This window comes from Platichthys flesus, chromosome 23 (assembly GCF_949316205.1).
Source record: "Platichthys flesus chromosome 23, fPlaFle2.1, whole genome shotgun sequence".
Lineage (NCBI taxonomy): Eukaryota > Metazoa > Chordata > Actinopteri > Pleuronectiformes > Pleuronectidae > Platichthys > Platichthys flesus.
The window spans coordinates 16938953-16958529 of record NC_084967.1 but is presented as its reverse complement, the minus strand read 5'-3'; the positions used below and the strand labels follow the sequence as shown (position 1 = coordinate 16958529).

The 19577-nt window shown below is 42.8% G+C and overlaps 3 protein-coding genes across 9 annotated transcripts in view; all 3 read right to left on the bottom strand.

The window, feature by feature from the left end:
• Positions 1-373: 373 nt before the first annotated feature.
• On the bottom strand, positions 374-8102 carry rab21 (RAB21, member RAS oncogene family). Its single transcript, XM_062382841.1, has 7 exons — positions 7672-8102; positions 3360-3419; positions 3166-3273; positions 3006-3069; positions 2369-2423; positions 2131-2219; positions 374-1900 (listed from the first exon to the last, which is right to left on the bottom strand). Exons 1-7 carry the CDS (start codon positions 7816-7818, stop codon positions 1761-1763), a joined length of 663 nt encoding a protein of 220 aa, XP_062238825.1. The 5' UTR covers positions 7819-8102; the 3' UTR covers positions 374-1760.
• Positions 8103-8996: 894 nt separating this feature from the next.
• tymp (thymidine phosphorylase) lies at positions 8997-13785 on the bottom strand. Of its 3 annotated transcripts, none has more exons than XM_062382836.1 (11): positions 13692-13785; positions 12694-12801; positions 12095-12218; positions 11818-12037; positions 11628-11726; positions 11412-11541; positions 11207-11325; positions 10449-10611; positions 9942-10169; positions 9548-9688; positions 8997-9410 (listed from the first exon to the last, which is right to left on the bottom strand). In XM_062382836.1, exons 4-11 carry the CDS (start codon positions 12013-12015, stop codon positions 9265-9267), a joined length of 1224 nt encoding a protein of 407 aa, XP_062238820.1. In that variant the 5' UTR covers positions 12016-12037; positions 12095-12218; positions 12694-12801; positions 13692-13785; the 3' UTR covers positions 8997-9264. The 3 variants fall into 3 exon arrangements, with proteins under 3 accessions (XP_062238820.1, XP_062238818.1, XP_062238819.1); XM_062382834.1 differs by having other exon boundaries at positions 11818-12020; XM_062382835.1 differs by lacking the exon at positions 12694-12801 and having other exon boundaries at positions 11818-12020; positions 13692-13714.
• An 88-nt stretch (positions 13786-13873) lies between these two features.
• The window catches only part of shank3b (SH3 and multiple ankyrin repeat domains 3b), a 27375-nt gene continuing 21671 nt past the window's right edge, over positions 13874-19577 (bottom strand). For 3 of the 5 annotated variants that reach the window (XM_062382819.1, XM_062382820.1, XM_062382821.1), the window contains 3 exons: positions 19265-19577; positions 19155-19181; positions 13874-18619 (listed from right to left, as the gene is read on the bottom strand). The exon at positions 19265-19577 is cut by the window's right edge and continues 951 nt beyond it. In XM_062382819.1, coding sequence (XP_062238803.1) covers positions 18025-18619; positions 19155-19181; positions 19265-19577 — 935 coding nt within the window. In that variant the 3' untranslated portion in view covers positions 13874-18024. Of the gene's footprint in view, positions 18620-19138; positions 19182-19264 lie in introns of all 5 variants that reach the window. The other 2 variants (XM_062382823.1, XM_062382822.1) reach the window with 2 other exon arrangements.

Sequence of the window (19577 nt, the reverse complement as noted above, 5' to 3'; positions counted from 1 at the left end):
AATCAGTAGTAAAGATTGTGAAATTACTCGTGAACCTCCAGATTTGATTATGGCTCTGATTCTTTGAAGTGACTCGGTCGTCAACTTTAAACCAAACTAAAAATACCTAAATAACCAAAATGTTTTTAAAACTGATGAAATATATGTTCCATCATAAACTACCTCAGTCATACTTTTAATAAAGATGGACGATGTAGCAGCTGCAAAAGGTGAAGCCCAGAGATCTGGATCGTCTTCTTCATCCTGAGATATCAATATGTCCATAAAGCACACAAGTTATTAAATAAATCATGTTTCTGTCTGTGAATCACACGTGAACAAACTCAGTAAAAGTGCAAAATGAAAGAACGACAATGTGCGCGACACCTCCACGCGTTGTGTAAATCGTTATAATTGTTCTATTATCTTTACAAAACACTTTTGACACTAGCAGTTTAAAAAAATGACATTTCCAAAAGGTGTGCTGATATTTTTTCCTTTTCCACACGTCGTCGTTTCTCCATAACGAACAGAACTTCCCCCCCGAAGGCAACAACACGTCCAGTCTGTTGTTATTTGTGTGTTTTCTTCACTAAGCAGATTAACGCAGGAGAAACAACAGGAATCGAACACAGCAGCGAGAAGAGAGTAGGATTCATGAACAGATCAGATCCATCACCACCACGAGACTTTAACTTATTAAATAACCGCTGCTCACTCTTTTATTTATTCACCAAGTTTTTTAAAAGTCAAAAACAAACAAAAAGCTGTTTACAGAATTCAAACATGCACAGTTTCTCTGTCCGGCAGCGACAGTGTGGGTGTGTTGTTGTAGAGAAGTGTGTGTTTGTGTTAAAACCATCGACTCAACTTTCAGATAAAGACGGAGCAGAGCTGATTAAACGTTATTATTGATTTGAACTGTGACGATTAGTCGATTAATAAATGAACAAAATAGTTAAAGTTTAAATTCTTTACTCTGATTCCCAGATTGGAGAATTTTTAGCTTTATATTGTTTTAATTTCTTTAGGTTTTGATAATTAATTCAAATGAATCAATTTAACCTCTTTATCAATTTCATTTTTGAAATAAACTATAAATATCATGTTTTCATGTTGGACATTTTATCTCCAGATTTGATTTGGATAAAGTGCAGTTTAATTTAAACAAATATTACCAGGTTCTGCAGAACCCATGTTTGTTTTATGTTAATGACAAGTTTATTTTGTATTAACTTTATTGACTAAATGCCGCTGCAGCTCCCCCTGGCGGTCAGGTTGGACATGTCTGCAGTCTGATGTTTGTCCAGCAGGTGGAGACGTTCCACTACAAACTGGTGTTTATGTTTTCTGATGAATATGGAGTTTATTGGACGTCTGTACAGTGTGTGCGTGTTTGTGTGTTTGCTGAAGCCTGAGACTCTTCTGTGAAATAATGTTCGCCTGTTTTAATGATAATTTAAATATGAAATTGATGTTTTCTGGAACATTGGCCACTGCTTTGTTTTTAAAATACTGTTGCGTTGTTGTATTTCCATATATGGGAGGATAGTAAAGTGCTAAAATGAGATTATTAGAGAATCTTGTCACTGAATTCAATCATAACGACTTCAGTGACTTCTTTAGTAAGGGCACGCAGGATTAAGTAAGTGAAGAGTAATTTCCCATGCTCCTTAGCAGAACAAACAGCAGATTAGTTTAGGATTTAGAGCCGATGGACCAGACAACTGACACACTGATGAATGTGTGTGTATGTGTGTGTTGAAGTAAAAGTGTGTGTGTCAGCCAGAGGAGCAGCAGCCTCCGGCCGGCGTGGCCTGTGGTTCGTCGTCCACTATCTGTACTCCCCGCCTACTCGAAGCCGATTGGCTGGCTCCGTTGCCCTTCAACCTCTCCTCAGCCTGAGCCGTTTCCATCATCCCTGAAACACACAGACACACACAGACACACAAATGTTATATGAATAAAACACCAGGAGGTTTTCATTGTCATCTTGTTTGTTAGCAGGACAACGCAAAATGTATTTAACAGCTTCCTGTGACATTTTGTGAAGGGGCGGGACATGACTCAGCAGTTTGTCTAGTTCATAATGCTGATGTTCATATTTCACTGTGTGTGTGTTCAGTGTCTGTTGTGCAGGTGAACTCTTACTTTTACAAAGGTCCAGGAACAGCTCCTCGATGCCTTTGTTTAACTTGGCTGACGTGTGGTAGTGTTTGGCTCCGACAGACTCGGAGTAACTGAAGAGAAACACAGCAGCTCATTAACATGAAGAAGAAGAAGAAGACATGATGTGGTTCTGTTCAAAAGAGAAAAGGAAACGTTCCAGAGCTCTTCACAGGTTTAACTTATGACAACAGTGAAAAGGAGTTTAAAATTAAGTTCTTACCTCTCTGCCTCTTCAACTGAAACATGTCTGTCTTTGTCCAAATCAACTTTGTTACCTGCAGGAACAAGAAAACACTTATTTCACCGCAATTTGCAAATAAAAAGCAACAGCGCTCCCTGCAGCTACAAGTGGTGATCATCCTTTGGGCAAAGAGTCAAGCGATGGAGCGGATTTCACGTCTAACAAAACTGACTGTTGGTTTATAAACGTTACTCTTTGAATGAGCTGTTGGGATTAAGAGCTTTTCTAACTGAAATGTTATAGAGTAAAAATTAAAAATCTGAATCCACATAAATGACATAAACATGAGCACATGTATGAAACAAACTGATCTCAGCTCAGAGCCTCAAACTTCATGGAGCTGATCTAGTGACAGCAGCCTCATGACTCGCTGCCTCATGTAGAAACATTTCCACACAGCGGATTGTGTAACTGCAGCAGGTCCAAACTCATGATGAGCAAACCACACCAACATAATCCAGTTACAACGACTCACAAATTCTGTCACGACACAAAGAGACAACTTCATGTTCAGCAGCGGTGCAGACGAAGACGAGGACATGAAGGACAAACAGGGACGGACGGAAGCCCATGTGGACCACAGACGTGATGAACTGTTAGATGTGTGATGACTTACCTACTATACATAAACAAATCTCGTTGCCCAACATTTTCCTCAGCTCTTTGACCCAGTTCTTCACCTGCAACCACACAAACACACACACTTTAATTCAACTTCAATGTACAAGAAGAGCTCCTGGAGAACGAGTGCAGCGACTCTCCTGCTCTGATGTTACCTTCTGAAACGAGTCTTCGTCTGTGACGTCGTACACTAGAATGGCTCCATTGGAGTCTCTGTAGTAGATGGGACCTAACGCATGAAACCTCTCCTGACCCGCGGTGTCCTGCAGACAAACACACAACCAGGTCAACATCCAGTGACACGCTAACGTCACGGCAGCAGGAACACAGGGGGGGGGGGGGCTCTCACCCATATGGCGAGGTTCACCCTCTTGCCCGTGATGTTGAGCTTCTTCGTGAGGAAGGACGCCTGAGGAGGAAGAGGAGAACGAGACGAGTCAGTTTCAAGAAGCAGAGCGAGGTATCAAACTCATCTTCTCCTGAACATGATTCCTCCACGCTGCAGCGTGACCAACTCTGAACCCAAATAGCTCATGTTTGTTTGGACCTGATGGGTTCTGGTCGGGTCTCCACACTCCAGAGCCCACAAAATGATTCACACTGAAGTAACAGTTGTTGTGAGACACTTTGTAAACACAGTAACACAAACAAAAACAAATTCAAATCTTAAATCTGTATCTTTTACTGACAACTGTGCAGAAGTTGGAGGATTTCAAACACATCCAAGTTTATAATTTCTCTCTTGTGGCTGCAACTCACTGGTTCTTCTCTCAGAAAACATGGTCACATGAATATGTTCATGGTGCAGTGACCTTTGACCTCCACAGTTATTCCACTGAGTTGTTATTGGTCAGAAACTTGAGGATTAAAATGCTGCAGGATTTATTTTTAATCTCTGGAGACAAGTGACATATACAAAAGTGATATGTTATAAATATGAATCAACCTGAGATACAGTGAAACTAAAATAATAATTACTGTCTCATAATCATAATAATCTGGAGCTTATCAGGTTTGTTTTGTAACTTCTCATCTTCCAGTTTCAGTATAAACTTAGTTTCCAGTTAACCACTGGGTTCAGAGCTGCGTGTAACAAAGGTAATTTTGTTATGTTTGTCGTTTTGTTTTGACATGTTGGACATTTTCAGGCGACTCAGATTCAGAGATTAACCGTGTGAGGCCGAGAAGTGATGTCACCGTGAGGTCATGCACATGTATGATGAGCACGTAAACGAGTGTGAGGTCGTGTGGGTGTCATGTGACTCTTCTGGTCACATTGGGACGATCGGAATGACACACAAACACAAAGGCCTCTGGCTCCGACTGCCTTCATTGACCAGCAGAGGGCGCTCACACTCTGTTGCTATTTGTCTCTGCACATGAAGCAGAGAACACGTCACAGAAAAGCATCAGGTGGATCCAACAATCTGAGAAATGTGTAGATATGTATGTACGAGTTAAGATTAACAGCTGATTGATCAAGATCTGATTTTGTATTCTCTAAAGTTTATATCAGCCACAAAGTTCCTGTCGAGCTGTGGAAACGACAGAGGGAAAGTTACTGATTCAGAGTCAGTGAAACTTTGTGAGAGTGAACGAGAGTAAAACAGGCAGAAAGCTTCCATCGTGACGAGTCTCATGAGGAACCCTGACTGATGCTGGAGTCTGCAGCTCGCTCATGACTGGAAATCATGAGCGTCTGTTGTTTGTTCACGGATCAAAGGCTGGAGTAAATAAATCAACCGATAACTTTACGTAACAGCTGATCGTCTGGTGACAGCGTCGTGCAACATGCTGCTGCTTCACGGAACTGAGCCGGTCACAAGTGAGTGAGAGTAAAGAGACCTGAGCCCTGCAGCTGTAGAGCCGAGAAGCATCCAGCACCATGTGACCGTGACACATGGAGCTGGAGGAGCACCAGGACCCGGAGGCTCCGGCACGTCACTGCCTGCTCCTCCTGCTTTTTACTCATCCAGTGAAACTCTTATTTTCATCCACTTCAACATGTGGATTCTCTTTTAAGGAGGAAAACATGTCTGACACCTGTGAGGGACATGTAACATGTGACCACAATATGATCATGTTTATTTCCCCTTTGATTGAATCTCATACACTGTAACCTTGATGATGCTGTTTCCTGTTCTACTGAATGAATCTGGGCCTGATGCTTGAACAGGCTTTGTTGTTTAGATTTCATCAGAAGATCCCGACTTTGACTTTATAACATTTTTTTCTGTCGTTCATTTGTCACAACGATAAAAAAAATGTCTGGAAAGAGTATTTCACAAACACGTTGTTCTCTTTCTTTGTGTGAACAGACGTGGAAACTATTTTAAAGTAATTCAGTTTACAGTTGAATTACGTAACATCCCATTTGATGATGACATCTTACAAATTTGAGCTACAACACTTGTTTGGATGAGGTCACGTTTGTCTGACTGTTGTTGTGTTTACATGCACTTTACTAACCGAGCTACAGACGTCCTCAGAGCTAATGTAACAGAGCGTGGGACCTGGGTTGAGGATTAATATAAATAGAGAGAAGTTTATCTGGCATGTTAAAACTTCCATTCCATTAGAAGTGATCTGTTTTATATTGGAACGTAAATCTTCTGGTGCCCGGTGAGGCCATGTTTACAGAACGAGCTCGGTGTCAGAGGAGAAATCTGATCCCTGAGCTGATTTACAGTCACCAGGTTTCATAGTGCACGTCAACATGTCCCCCAGTTACATGTGTGGTTCCTCTGAGGAATCAGGGACCTGACGAGAAGCTCAGTTAAACAATGACACCACATTGAATTTCCTCTCTGAAGAAACGTTAACCTGAAACGGACTTTCCCTGAAGTTTGGCTTCGACACAGGAAGCGAGTGCGAGAGCAGAGTTCATGAAGCAACTCACTTCAAGAGGTTTGAAAACAGAGCAGCAGCGGTTACACAACAGCAGCCGACGGAGCCGGGAGTCTCTCTCTCTCTGAGCTGCTCCGGCTCTAACTCATTATCGATCTGTCACTGTGACGGAAACGCTGAGTCACTCTTCCTGGTTTTACACATTATTCTTTTTCTTTGTCTGCTGAGATCATGTGTGACCTGAGCGCCGCAGACAAACAACCCAAACAAGAGGCATGATGGGGGAGAAGCGCCACACACACACACACACACACACACACACACACACACACACACACACACACACACACACACACACACACACACACACACACACACACACACACACACACACACACACACACACACACACACACACACACACACACACACACACACACACACCTTATCTCATCATATAAAACTCTATTCACATTTCAACAGTTTTCTGAACAGCTCAGTGCTTTTCTCTTCGACACATGACAGCAAGATGATCTAAGGACCAGGAATGTTCTGTCATCTGAATGTGGCATTAATCATTGCCTTCATAAAATAATTTTAAAAAGGGGTAATAGGAAATTTGCATAAAGGTAGTTGTTGTTTTTTCACATTTCAGAAGCTCAAACCAGGAAATGTTTACTAGACAATCATGGATTATTTATGTATCTGCTAAAAACACTTTCACTGTTTGTATCTGAAGACTTGGATGAAGATCTGTTCACATGAAATATGGACAATGTGTAAAGCTTTCTTCATACCACTGATTAATGTGCCTGTAGAGTCCAAACATTCTAAGTTTCATTTCCAAGCAAATCATCACAACACAAATCTGAAATCAGAAGATATTTAGTGTTTTTGTTGAAAGTGAACGGAGGAGGATTTAAATTGACCACCTCCACAAACCAGTCAGGTCACAATGTCTCCTTCTGTGCCCCAGTAACGCTGTTGAGTTAATGGTTTTACTGAAACATTATGATGTCATGGTGACTTTTGGGATAAAAACATGTTTTCGTGACATCAGCGTGACCTCGACTGACCTTTCAGCTCCTCAGATCTAATCAGGTCGTCCTCGGATCTCTGAGGGAAAGTTTGTGCAGAAGGTGAAGAAACCGTGTGGAGGTGATTGTGAGGGATCGCACCGACAAAGCACGGAGACAAGTCTCCACCTGCGTTAAGCATTAAAATGTGAGTGAGCCAGAAACAGAGAGATCACGTCAGTGACAAAGAGAGAGAGAGAACAGCTGAGGACGAGGGAAACGAAACTGGGCTTTTATTTTGAATTTATTCAAATAGAATGTTACTGTTTTGTATCATTGACTTTTGAATGCTATTTAAATGTTATTATTGTTACTTAACAAGTTTTTTCACTGAGAGGTATTTATATACTTTTACTTGATGGTTTCATTCTTCAGTGGACGCTTGGCTTTCACCTCTGTCAGTCACGATCATCGACACTAGCCGGGCGGCTGCGGTGTCGCCCACAGCCCCGATCCCACGGTGCGACCCGGGCTGCGTAACGAGCCCCCACACAACTGACACCGCCACCCAACCATCGCTAGCACCACCCGCCCTGCTCTGACTTATAATAAAACAAACACCTGAGTCCGAGCGGGGCTAGCCTCGGAGGTAGCGGCTACCTGTCAGCGGCTAGCCTCGGAGCTAGTGGCTACCTGTCCGCCGCAAGCCTCGGAGCTAGCGGCTACCTGTCAGATGTTAGCCTCGGAGCTAGCGGCTACCTGTCAGCGGTTAGCCTCGGAGCTAACCCCGGGTCTTACCTGTAGAGTTGTGATGTGCTTGTCGTTGAACTTGTTCTCGCAGTAGCGCAGCACCAGCGACGTCTTGCCCACGCAGCCTTCCCCCAGCAGCACCACCTTGAAGGAGTACGTCTTGCCGCTGTTGCCGCCCGCCCCTCCGGCCGCCATGGCTGGAAGTTTGATTTGCGCTAATTTGTTGTCGCCGTTAAGGAAAACAAGCGGCGTCAAGCCAGCGCTGCTAACGTTAGCCCGGGTCGCTGCGAAGTCCTGCGCAGCTCACATCGGCTTCCGACTTCCGCAGAAACCGGGGAGATCCGCGGAGGAGCGCCTCGACAGCTTCACACAACCCAACGTCGGTCGTTATCAGGCAACAGACGCGACGGGATCGGGACCACACTCCGGAGTAACTCCGCTTTTCGAGCTCCTGCGTCTGGCTGTGTCTCACCCAGCTAATGGCGTCTCTGGAAGTTAGCTGTTAGCCAGCTAGCACCCCGAAGTTCGTCTATGTTCAAAGTCATGAGTCACTCGGTTATCTGCAGACAACCCACATCCTGGCCACCCTGGGTTTCTGGTGTAATCATCAAATAAGAATATTTGTATACACCTTTTAATACATAAAGAAAAAATAAACCTATAATATATAGATATAACACTAATAATAATACCTTATTTGCAGTTTTCAAGTTAAAGCGCTTTATATTTAGATATTCAGAATTCCCAATGTAGGAGATGCAAATAATTATATTGAATACAATTAAAGACTATATAATACAATACAATTAAATTGAAGTTATAATATAAAAGATAATTTCTCATAAACTGAATAAAAACTAAATTATATAAAAGTTCCAGAAAAGGCAGGAATTGGTGCACAGACTTTGAAGAGGAGTGAGACATCCACGCTACTTCCTGCTCTCTGCGACGTCACATGACGACAGAGTCTGGGCGGAGGAGGGGGGGGGGGGCTTTAAAAGACTTAAAGAAGTGCCCCTAAAAACACTTTCACTATTTTATGATGTTTTTTATTAAATTTGATTGTTTTAATAAATTTGAGTCATTGTTCTTTTATAATGTATGTATTTATATGAGCTTTTGTGTGTAAATACAGTTAATATTCAATTCATATATGATCATATCATATACTGTTATTGTATCCTGTATTTATAATGATATTTTCTTTATTTAATGTTCACCTGCTAGAAGCATATTTTCATGATGGCAACATTTTAGGGTTAGGACGTAGTGTGGCTGTTTGTCCACTAGAGGTCAGGGACAGAAAAAAATTGGAGCAGCTGAGACATAAACGTCACAAGATGAAGAATAAGAATAGAACCATAATCAAACTGTAACGTTTCAAACCCATTTTACTGTGACGTAATGGACTAAATCAGTTTCCAGGAAGGTCCACCAGAAGCTCCAGATGTTCACTCATCACTAAGGGTCCACATTTTATTCAATAATGACTTTGGATAAAGTCAAAGTTTTTGCAAAGACTATAAATAAAGATGGCCGACATGACATTTTCCAAAAGTGAAACCAAAACATCCCGGTTGCCCCCTGGTGGCTGAATGCAGGATAAGTCAGGAAACCCGCCTGATATTTGAAGCAATAGTATTACTGAGGAAGAAGCAGCTCTTCCACCAGATTGTGTTTGTGTTGTTTGTGTGTGTTTGTTTCCAGAGTCAGAGCTCTCTGCAGTCGACTCATTTGGTCTGGAGTCGGAGCCGGATCCTCGTGATGAAGCCGCAGCCAGGGGGCGCCTGAGATCACAAACATCATCATCATCATCATCATCATCATCATCATCATCATCATCATCATCATCATCTTCATCATCATCATCATCATCATCATCATCATCATCATCATCATCATCATCTTCATCATCTCCTCTCACCTGTCTCGACCCTTTGACCAAGTGACACCAGTAGCTCCGCCCCCACGCTGTGATTGATAGGTTCTCCAGCCTTCGATCGCCCCGCCCCCAGTTTATGAAGAATTTCAGCTAAAACGAAACCATCAACATCCTTCACCACTCCTGAGAGAGAGAGAGAGAGGGAGAGAGAGAGAGAGAGAGAGAGAGAGAGAGATTAATTCAATCAACTCCAATATGTATCCTGTGGCCTTGTAACCAAAGTTCATATTAATCACCTCAGTGCCTCAAATGGTTTTTATTCATTGATTTTTATTGAATGTTTATCAGCAGAAATATTTCAGATGATTTTATATTAATTAAAAAATTCAACATGAAATGAGTTTTAAATAGTTTTTTTTTCTAATTATTTAGTTACCGTCTGCAGGAGTCGTGAGTTCAATCTGATGACGAGCTTTTCTCAGGACGCTGAAATAATCTGTGTGGGCGGAGCCTAGCGAGCAACAGGTCTCCGTGGCCACGCCCTGGATCTCCATCATGGCCAGAAACTTCCTCAGAGCTGCTCCGCTGGTCACAGCATCACGGATCTGCCTCCTGCCTTCTGATAGGTCAGACACCGAGCTGGTCATCAGCAGCAGCACACCTCCTACACTCACACACACACACACATTTTGCAGTTGGTAATGATTCAAAGTACGTGAGTGTAAAGTGGGAGTTCATATTTGGCCGGTCGTCTGCAGCTCCTGTTTCCTGTGAACTATCAGTTTATCACTGGATCACTGTGACACTGGAGAAACTTTAAAATACGATGATTCTCTGGAAGATTCTGGAATCTGCAGCTAAAAGGAACTTTCTTTATTCTTATAATATATAATAATCTAAACTGTGACTTTCATACTTCACAGGACAAAGGGAGGTGTTGTACCGAGAGTGGTCACCAGCTCCATCACGTCTTCAGGTCCGTTTCCCTTCAGCGTCTCCAGAGACTCCATCACCTCCAGACTGTTGCCCACACATCGACCAATCGTAGCGTCCATACGACTCAGGACCGCCCCCGTACGTATGCCCAGACCGTTTCCTGCGTTCACCTGAAACATGAAATCTAGACTCTATCACAAACTGAACACAAATCTTTAGTTACAACCTGTGCTTGTTTCATTTCTTTGAAAACATGGAGGAGGAAGTGTAATGGAAGATTCCACTGATCATTGTGTTACTACTGTTTTGACTGTTTGCTGTGCACTTAGCTGATGAAACCTCAAGGTTCATGTCCTCACTTGGTAGTTTCATCTCTGGTTGACTTTTATCTGGGCAACTGGGAGCTGGGGTTGATTCCTCTTTCTGTGTTATTAATGCCAGGTGCCAGAAGTTCCCTGTCTGCTTTCTGTTTTGTTTCCTGTTTTACCACAATGTATAAAAACCTTTTTAACTATTTGTTAAAACTCTATGAAAACTTCGGACTGAGAAACTCTATATTTCATATTTTCGAGGCACAAAACTCCACAAAAGTTCTGTCAATGAAAATCACTTCCACTCCTGATGTTAGAGCTTTAATTAAGTGTTGAGTAATCAATAAATCAATTGACACATTATAATCTGCAGAAACTTAAATAATCATGAATGAAAATATAAGTATAAGAAAACTGGTAAATTCTTCCCAGTGTTTTAATTTAATGTTCGTACCAGAGACTGAGCCAGTTGTCGAGCACTTTCCAGATCTTTATACAGAGCAGCTTTTCCAAACTTCACGTCCAGCACCAGAGCCGTCAGAGACTCGGCTCCTTTCTTAGAAATAATCGAACCTGAAAAACACAACAAGCACATATTTAAATTCTCGTTTACTGATCAGAGTTGGATTTGAAAGTGTTTGATGGTTTCTGTCCCGGACCTGTGATGAGAGGCAAACTGTCCACGGTGCTGGTGGCGTCCCGCAGGGCGTACAGGACCCGGTCTGCAGGGACCAGCCTCTCCGTCTGACCCACAATGCAACAGCCCACCGAGCCCAGGATCCTCTGAACCTGTGATTAATGTCCATTAACCTGTTGTGTTCATAGTGAAGCAGCTCATTGTAAATCAAACAGTGAATTGTTGTTTTGTTGTTGACCTGCTCAGCTGATTGGTGGATGTTGAATCCTGGAATCGACTCCAGTTTATCCAGGGTTCCTCCTGTATGAGCTAAGCCCCGCCCACTGATCATAGGTACCTGAGGTTAGAGAATCACACACGTTCCATTTCATAAAAACATTTGATCAGGAACATGACAACTTTCTATTGGTTGATTAGGACACACCCACCTTGCAGCCACAGGCGGCGAGTGCAGGCGCCAACACGAGGCTGATTTTATCTCCCACGCCACCGGTCGAGTGTTTGTCAACCAGGAGCCCCGCCCACTCCTTTGGCCATGACATCACTTCCCCCGATGACATCATCTCCCTAGTGAGGGTCTCGGTCTCCGTGACGACCATCCCCTGCTGCCAGATCGCCATCAGCATCGCACCTCAACAGAAGAAGAGACTGGAGTAAGAAGCAGCTGATTGGTCCGCTCGGCTGGAGGCAGTGAGATGTTCCTACCTATCTGACATTCCTGGATGCTTTGGTTTGTGACGGCGCTGATGAACGTTCTGATTTCCTCGTCGCTCAGTGTTTCTCCGTCTCTCTTCTTCTTGATCAGATCTGGTATCGACAGCATGTTGATCTGAAAACAGAAAAGAATCTCCCGTTTCTCTGAATCCTCTCTGAGATGTTTCCACGACCGGACCAAAGATGGACGACAGGAACGATGAAAAGAGAAGGGGAGATGTGCCCCCATCTTTATCCACGGAGAGCTGCTCTGACGGTTGTTATTCAGTCGGCTTCTCCTTCGTCTGTCACTGATTCACAGCTTGAAACTTTGAACACCTCCCATGCTTTTTATCTCATTCTGCTCTGGGCGAAGAAGCCGGTTCTACAGGATTTCAGACAAGCTCCTCTCCTTATTTTGGAAATTCATGTGGCTTCATGCACAAAACCAACTTTTCAGCCAGACTAAGTGTTTATTAAAACCAAGTGCTCCTTCTCCTGGAAGCTCCTCCACTCAGGAGCTTCCTAGTCACTGATCAAATCTAAAAACCAGACCAAAAACATATCATACTTTCAAAATGAGATCATTCTGAGTTGTCCCTGGTCCCTACCTGGTCTGGTGTTCGCCGCCTGTCATGTGCCATCGACCCTTGAGTGATCATGAAGCAGACGCAGGTCAAGCTCACCGGCCAATGGGAGCGCAGGGAGGAGGATATAACCTGCCAAAAGAGCCAATCATGTCCCAGCTCTGGTTTACTCAAGACAAATACAAAGCTATGTCTGCTCGAGGACGCTGCCCTTTCACACAGTCTGAGTGTCGTCTGAGATGTTCATAATGTCGTATGTTAAACATGTGCAAAGAGATAACAACAGATCTATATCTGGTTATAGATTCATGATTGGAAGGAACAGATACATATTATAGAAAATGTGTTCTACTCCTTTTATTTGAATCCTTTAAAGCTGGTGATCAACACATGGAACCTGAACCCAGTCACTTCACACTCATACCTTTACTTCTAAAGGGGACATGTCATGTTGTTGAACATATATTTGTGTCTCTGGCCGCCAATGCATAAAATTATCGATCTGAGTGATCAGAAGTGCAACAGGTCAGAGGTTTTGACCTTTAGAAAAATTGGAGTGTATATTTCTCCTTGTGAATATTCCACAAAATTGACGGCGAAAAACGGACAAAATGTTCCTTGTTCCAACAGCCAATGTGGAGTCTCTAGTTATCTATAAGATACATGTTCTTCTGTGATTTGAACACTAGGGGGCGGGAGTCCGAATATGAAGTTATATTTCGGATGTAAAATAAAAATGTGTCCCACCCTAATGTTTAATACACGGAAACATCCATAAAGTTTTACCATATTCAGTAGGCATGCAGGATTCAGCATAAACTCGGTGGATATTTTACAGCCTGACCTCAGCTTTACACTGTAACTGTGTGGGAACTTTATTATTAATAATGACCAAACGTTGTTTTAGCTGCTCTCACACTTCTTTGACTGTTTGTTGTGTTGATAATTAATATTGACACAAACACATGAGCTCAATATAAAATAAACTAGATTCAAAGTCTTGAAACTAGATTTAGTCAAACCTGGTGTAGTTTATATTCTGCTCCTGAAGTCCACCTGGAGGTCTGTAGATCTGTTCCCTGAAGTCAGTTACTCTCAGTGTGTGAAGCTGTCGAGACGTCAGGAGTTGAGATCAGTGATTAACTCGACTTTATCGCCCAAACAAAGTCAGAGGTTGAAAGAACCACACGTGAAGTCCAGACTCTAACTTTGTAGTAAATGACAGTTTATTATAAAGATTACAGTCTGTTGCGTTGCAGAGCTCATCAGTTGTCATCGTGTGCTCATTTCGTTTTTAGAAAAGGAAAAAAAAAATACAACTCACGCCACTCACTCCAAAAGAAACTACAAACATACTTTAAAAAGAGGAAGCCAGAAAGGGAGGGGGGGGGGGGAGGGGGGTAACCTTAAAACCATAAAACCATTAGAACCAGGTAAAAATCAGGAGGAGGGGGGTTTCACACAGAAGTTAAAAGCCAGGATTCTCAGCCAATCTGCAGGAAGTTGAGGAATTAGTACGTTAGGACTGGATAATAATAATGATTTTCAAATTTCTATCTGGTTGATAGAAATATTACTTTTTTTCTCAGTTAATTGGAAGTAGTTTCCTGAAGTAAGAAGAATCGAACCAAAGACCTTCATGTAATTTAGACAGAGCAACAGACAGCAGGGACCTGAGGTCACATGTCCTCACTGACCCAAAACCAAACTACTGTAATTGTTGCAGAGAAGGCGACGGCTCGTTCCGCAAATGACTCTGTACAGTAAATTTAGCCCATTGTGATATATACTACATAGACATACAGCATATATCTGTCCAGCGTGATATTCACTCAGTGTAAACAGCTACACAACAGGCACTTTCTTTACCTGTGAAACCAGGAATGTTTGTTCAAAAGATGTTTGTGGTGTAAACAGCTGGTTTCATTTGGATAGTCAAGCGTAGAGAAGACGTAATTTAAATGAATAATTAAATATTCAATGCTTGTTGGGCAGTGCAGGTTAATCAGTCCACAGGGACACACTAAATTCAGATTTTAGAGGCAGCAAAATATACGTAGAATCTTTTTATTATACTGTGTGGTCAATGGCATCCATTTTATTTGAAGGTGCGATAAAAGGTTACATAACATTGACATATCAACTTTTGAAGATGATATGTTGAACTCTGATTCATGTGGAGTTTGTCTCCCTCTCTTGTAGCTCTTGTTTTGGTCTCCACCACCTCCTGACTAACTGCGTCTGTCTGTGGATTTATGCTGATTAAGTTGACAACGATTGTCAGGAGCGATTCCGGATGTTTTAAGAACTGGTTTGGAAGTTGTCCCCCATTCATTCAAATCTAAATGTTTTTTCACGCAAATTCAAATCTCCTTCTGGTTGTCTTCAGCTTTTTCACTGGAATGTCTCACACATACAAACAGCTTGTCGGAGCTGTGGGAAACATTTACAAATATAAAACCTTCATCATTTAAAAAGTCAGCATGCAAAAAGTTAGAATAGATCTTGATTAGATTTGAGTCCTTAACAGTTTTACTGTAATTTATAATTGAGGTCAACAGGAAGTATTTTGTGTTGTTGTACTACTGCAGTTGGCCACAGGGGCGAACGCACAGCTGGCTGATTGGCCGTGTTATGTCGTGTTGTCCTCATACATCGTGCATACGACACAGGGACGTAGCCATGTTGTTCAAGAATGTGAGCTTTGATGATTTGAAACTTATCTTTTATTAGCATCAGGCTAACAGCTGATATGTAGGTGTTTACAAAGTCTGAATACCACAAACGGATAAAGACCAAATTATAACTGTATAAATTTAATTTTCTACTATACTTTATATATTACACTATAGCTACATTATTCTACCATAATATATATTCAAGAGACTATATAGTCTACTGTGATGTGCTGTACATGGACTATACATTCTACACCTCTGGTCTGCCATGGGCAGGTATTAATTCTATAAAAGGGCGCGGCCATTGCGTCACATGTTCAGGTACTAAAGTCGGAATCAAGAGGGATAAACGCGGTTTATTGGTTCAAAGTGGAAACAGGCACTGAAACGTTGATTGTGCTTTAGCGGAGGTCAAGAGGAGACGTGTTACATCACAAGATCGTTGTTTGGAGTTCGTGTAAAACACTGAGAATACATTTTAATTGTAATGATATAAAGCAAATACGTTTTTTTAAAATTCAACACCTTCCAGCAACTTCGGAGATGTCTTATTTACGTGCTGTAACCTGTTTATCTTACAGGTTTAGAAAGACAACAACAATAAAAATGACAGATGGTTTTAGCAGCAGTTCGTCGTCTTCAAAGCTTTTTCCTGCGGCTGGTTTGACGACCAGTTTGTTAAATAACGAGTTACAACATGTAAATGAGACCACGTTGCTGTTGGGAGGTGTTATTCTTTCATTTTAGTTTGAGCTATGCTAGCAGTTTCCCTCTGCTTCCAGTCTTTGTGCTAAGCTAGGCTAAACTCCTCCACATTTATCATCTTCCTGTAATATGTTTAAAAGAGAATTCCTTTTTAAAAAGCCGTTACATTAGAGCTGCAATAGTTAGATGATAAATTTACTATTTTAATTCTGTTGAACTTGAACGGTCAGATGCCTTTACAACCCCCCACCACCACCACACTGAAACGGAGGCTGAGAATCTGTTTCCAACAATTAGTCAAGCCAAGAAAAATTCATCTGCAACAATTCTGATTATTGATTGGTCATCATTAAGAGGCAAAATGGCTCTATTTTGGCTTCATCTCTGGAGAATAGGAGGAGCTTCAGATGTGTCGTCCATTTTTATTTACAGTCTATGGTCTAACGTGATGCCAATATTTACGAGAGATTGATCAGTCGTTGCAGCGCTAAGTGAAAACATCTCCATTCACGGCCTCTGGGGAACTCTGTATATGGTCTGGAGGAAACTCCACATATGGCAGGGAAGGAATCCCCAATATGGCAGGGAGGAAACTCCATTTTTGGCCTGTTTCTAACAAGTTACTGTAACTACAGGGGTAACGGCAGGTACTGCCATATCTAATTTAGGAATTACTCACTTGAGTTACAGGGGTTAACCGAAGAGATTCAGGTGTCGGAGTGAGGAAAGTATAGAAGGGGAAGGAGAAAGGTATTTTCTGTACAGATGGCTTTTAACACATAGCACCATGTACAGTAAGCCCTCGATAAGCAGGTTAGAAACCAGAGAGGTTTACAGTTGGAGCTCGGCTGCAGCTCTCCCTGAAACACACAGCACATCAGCACAAAGTCATACTCATTGACAAATCATCATGAATTCTCAAACATCACCGAAACGACCTTGAAATTCAACTCATTGTCAAATCATAAGTAACTCAAAGTTATTGTCCAAACTATTAAAACTCTGTAAGTCATCACCACCACATTATTATTACTTGTTATTCATAAGTTCTAGATGATCGGAATTAAGATACAAACAGAAAATCAACACATAGTCTTTGTGAGTGATATTTGGAAAAAGAAAAAATGCTAAGACACAAGAAGATTTCTTTTAAAAGGTGCGGAGACGTATCTTCTGATGGAATCTCCTGTTGTTAAGGTCGAGACTCGCTAATCGATCAGCTCCGCTAACAAAAGTCCAGCTAATCAGGTGTGAGTGATCAGGAAAGAGGGAAAGAACCTGTCTCATGAACTCTGTCGTCAGTTTGTCACATCAGCTTTTTGATCAACGTATCTTCACCTGATGAGAACGTTCAGCTCGGTGTTCAGTGAACAGTTCCGTACGCTAATGTCTCATGTGACGTGTCATCAAAGGCAAAGAGGCTCCTAAAAAATCTTTTAAATATTCTTCTCCCATCTCAGCTGGTTTGACATATTTTCAAACTCTTTTTACCTCAAAGTCGTACGAACACATCATAGCTCCGGTTGCTTTCGAGCTAAAAGCTCAAGAGCTAACAGGTAGCACGAAAGTAGCTTTAAACTAAATGATGATTCATCAAAATGGCACCAGAGTCAGCTGCTGCCTCGTTGGCTTCTGAGCTTATAAATAGAGACATAATACATTTAGTTTAGGGTTTTTACAGTTTGATCAGTGGACACTAAGTGTGAGCTGATCTCAAAATAAAGAACGGCTCTCTGGACTCAGACCTTGATGCTAACACCCTTCACAACACAGAGTTGATCAAACAGCTGATGAGCCAAAATGTCACAGAGCTCATTCAGAGAGTTGGGCTCTGCGTTGGTAAAAAGGTTTAAAGATTCAGTCATTGCTAAGATTTCATGGTCAAGGAGATAGCCTAGAGTCTGACCAGAGGTCAGGGGTTATGAGGTCACAGTTCAAGATGTTTAGAGGTTAGTGATCAGCAGTTACGGGGTCAAGTGGAACCATCCAGAAGTTGTCTCAGTGCCCTCTCGATGTTGATCCGGTGCCCCAGTCTGGTGACGCCCAGCTCCACATAGTCCTCTTTGGTGAGGGCGGGGAGATGGGAGCCTTCAATCTCGTGCTCCTGGAAGCGCTGGCGATGTTCGGCTAGACCCACGCTCTCCAGCCAGTCACCCACGTCATATTTATTCCACAGGTTGAGGGGCCGCTGCCTCCATGGCCTCAGGGCCAACAGGGGGCCACTAAGTACTGGGGAGGGGCAAGGTGAGGCGTGGGGGGAAGGTGAAGGCGAACGGGACCTGGTCCGTGCGCTGGCGCTTCGCATCACAAAGCGAACCTCCTTTGGTTCTGAGGGGAGACTTAGACTGGAGGACTTCAGGATGGTTAAACCGCGACCTGAGCTTAGATCTGGCCTTTCAGAACATGGGGTTGGGGAGGAGGCGAGCCCTATCGACCTATCAGAGGGGGAAGGAGAGGGGGAGGGGCTCCGGCGGGTGACAGGGTAGCGACTTCCTGGTCGCACTGTGTAGCTTGCGCCATATCCTCGCTGGGAGATGGTGTGGAGTTCACCGAGACTGGAGAACAACCTGCAACACATTAAACCTTAGTATAACAGTATCCTAGTGACTAGAGTTTCCATTTGACACAGACTCAACCGTCTAATTATTGTTGCCTTGCCATTAAAGTTTATATATTTTATTTATTACTGTTAAAACACCTGCTGTTCTGGAAGCTTTGCTTTCTGTTGAACATGCAGAGATGTTAGTGATGCTAACTCTAGGCCTAGAACGTAAAACTACTGTGGTAGTGTTAGCTAGTAAGTCGGATATGTTAATGTTTGCAGCTTGTGCTTTTGTTCTTTGTTTTTGTTTTTGAGTTACGAAAGAGCCACATGTAGTGAAACAAGAAGCTCGACAGGCTCGTTAGGTTTGCTTAGCTTGGTTCGGCACAAAGCTTTTCAGGTGTTTAGCAAACAACAAATAATCCAAAGATGGACAGAGGAATAATTTCAGATTTTTAGTAGTCAGTCATCGGCATAGAAGGTGAACGTTAGTTAGCTGTTAGCTAAAGAAAGTCATCTCTTGGCAATAACAAGAACTGTTTACCAGAGATGAAACCTACGATTTACTCTCTCCTCTGTCCTCACATCTGGAACAACACAAACAACAGACTCTGTTACAGCACACACACAAACACACACACAGAAGTAGTGCTATCAGGTCAGCACTTACCTGGCACCTCCTACTGGTGACCGCCGGCCTGGGTCAAGAGGGCTCGGCTCCTCCCCCAGAGAATGACTGTCTTTGTTGAGCAGCTGTAGCCGATTCACCAGATCCAGTCCAGAACCTGCCCTGCCACTCAGCTCCATTGCTGATGCCGAACGACTGGTCAGATCCACAACCGACCCCGACCCCTGACCTCCCAGTGCTGCTGGACGGCCCCCTCCTTCGTCTGGGCTGAGGCCACGGCGTTCCTCCCCGCGGTCATCCCCTCCTCCCCACAGCTTGGACCTCCTCTGGAATAGGTAGCGTGGCTGTCGGCTGG

Bases quoted from the DNA above. Each gene is read 5' to 3' on its own strand.
- tymp (XM_062382834.1), bottom strand. From the start codon at position 12,744: ATGATCACTCAAGGGTCGATGGCACATGACAGGCGGCGAACACCAGAC. The intron at 10,612-11,206 runs GTACGAACATTA...TTCATGTTTCAG, and splicing joins GACAACTGGCTCAGTCTCTG to GTGAACGCAGGAAACGGTCT. The intron at 9,411-9,547 runs GTGAGAGGAGAT...TTGTGATCTCAG, and splicing joins TGGTCAAAGGGTCGAGACAG to GCGCCCCCTGGCTGCGGCTT.
- rab21 (XM_062382841.1), bottom strand. From the start codon at position 7,818: ATGGCGGCCGGAGGGGCGGGCGGCAACAGCGGCAAGACGTACTCCTTC. The intron at 3,070-3,165 runs GTAACATCAGAG...GTGTGGTTGCAG, and splicing joins ACGAAGACTCGTTTCAGAAG to GTGAAGAACTGGGTCAAAGA. The intron at 2,220-2,368 runs GTAAGAACTTAA...GTTTCTCTTCAG, and splicing joins TCAGTTGAAGAGGCAGAGAG to TTACTCCGAGTCTGTCGGAG.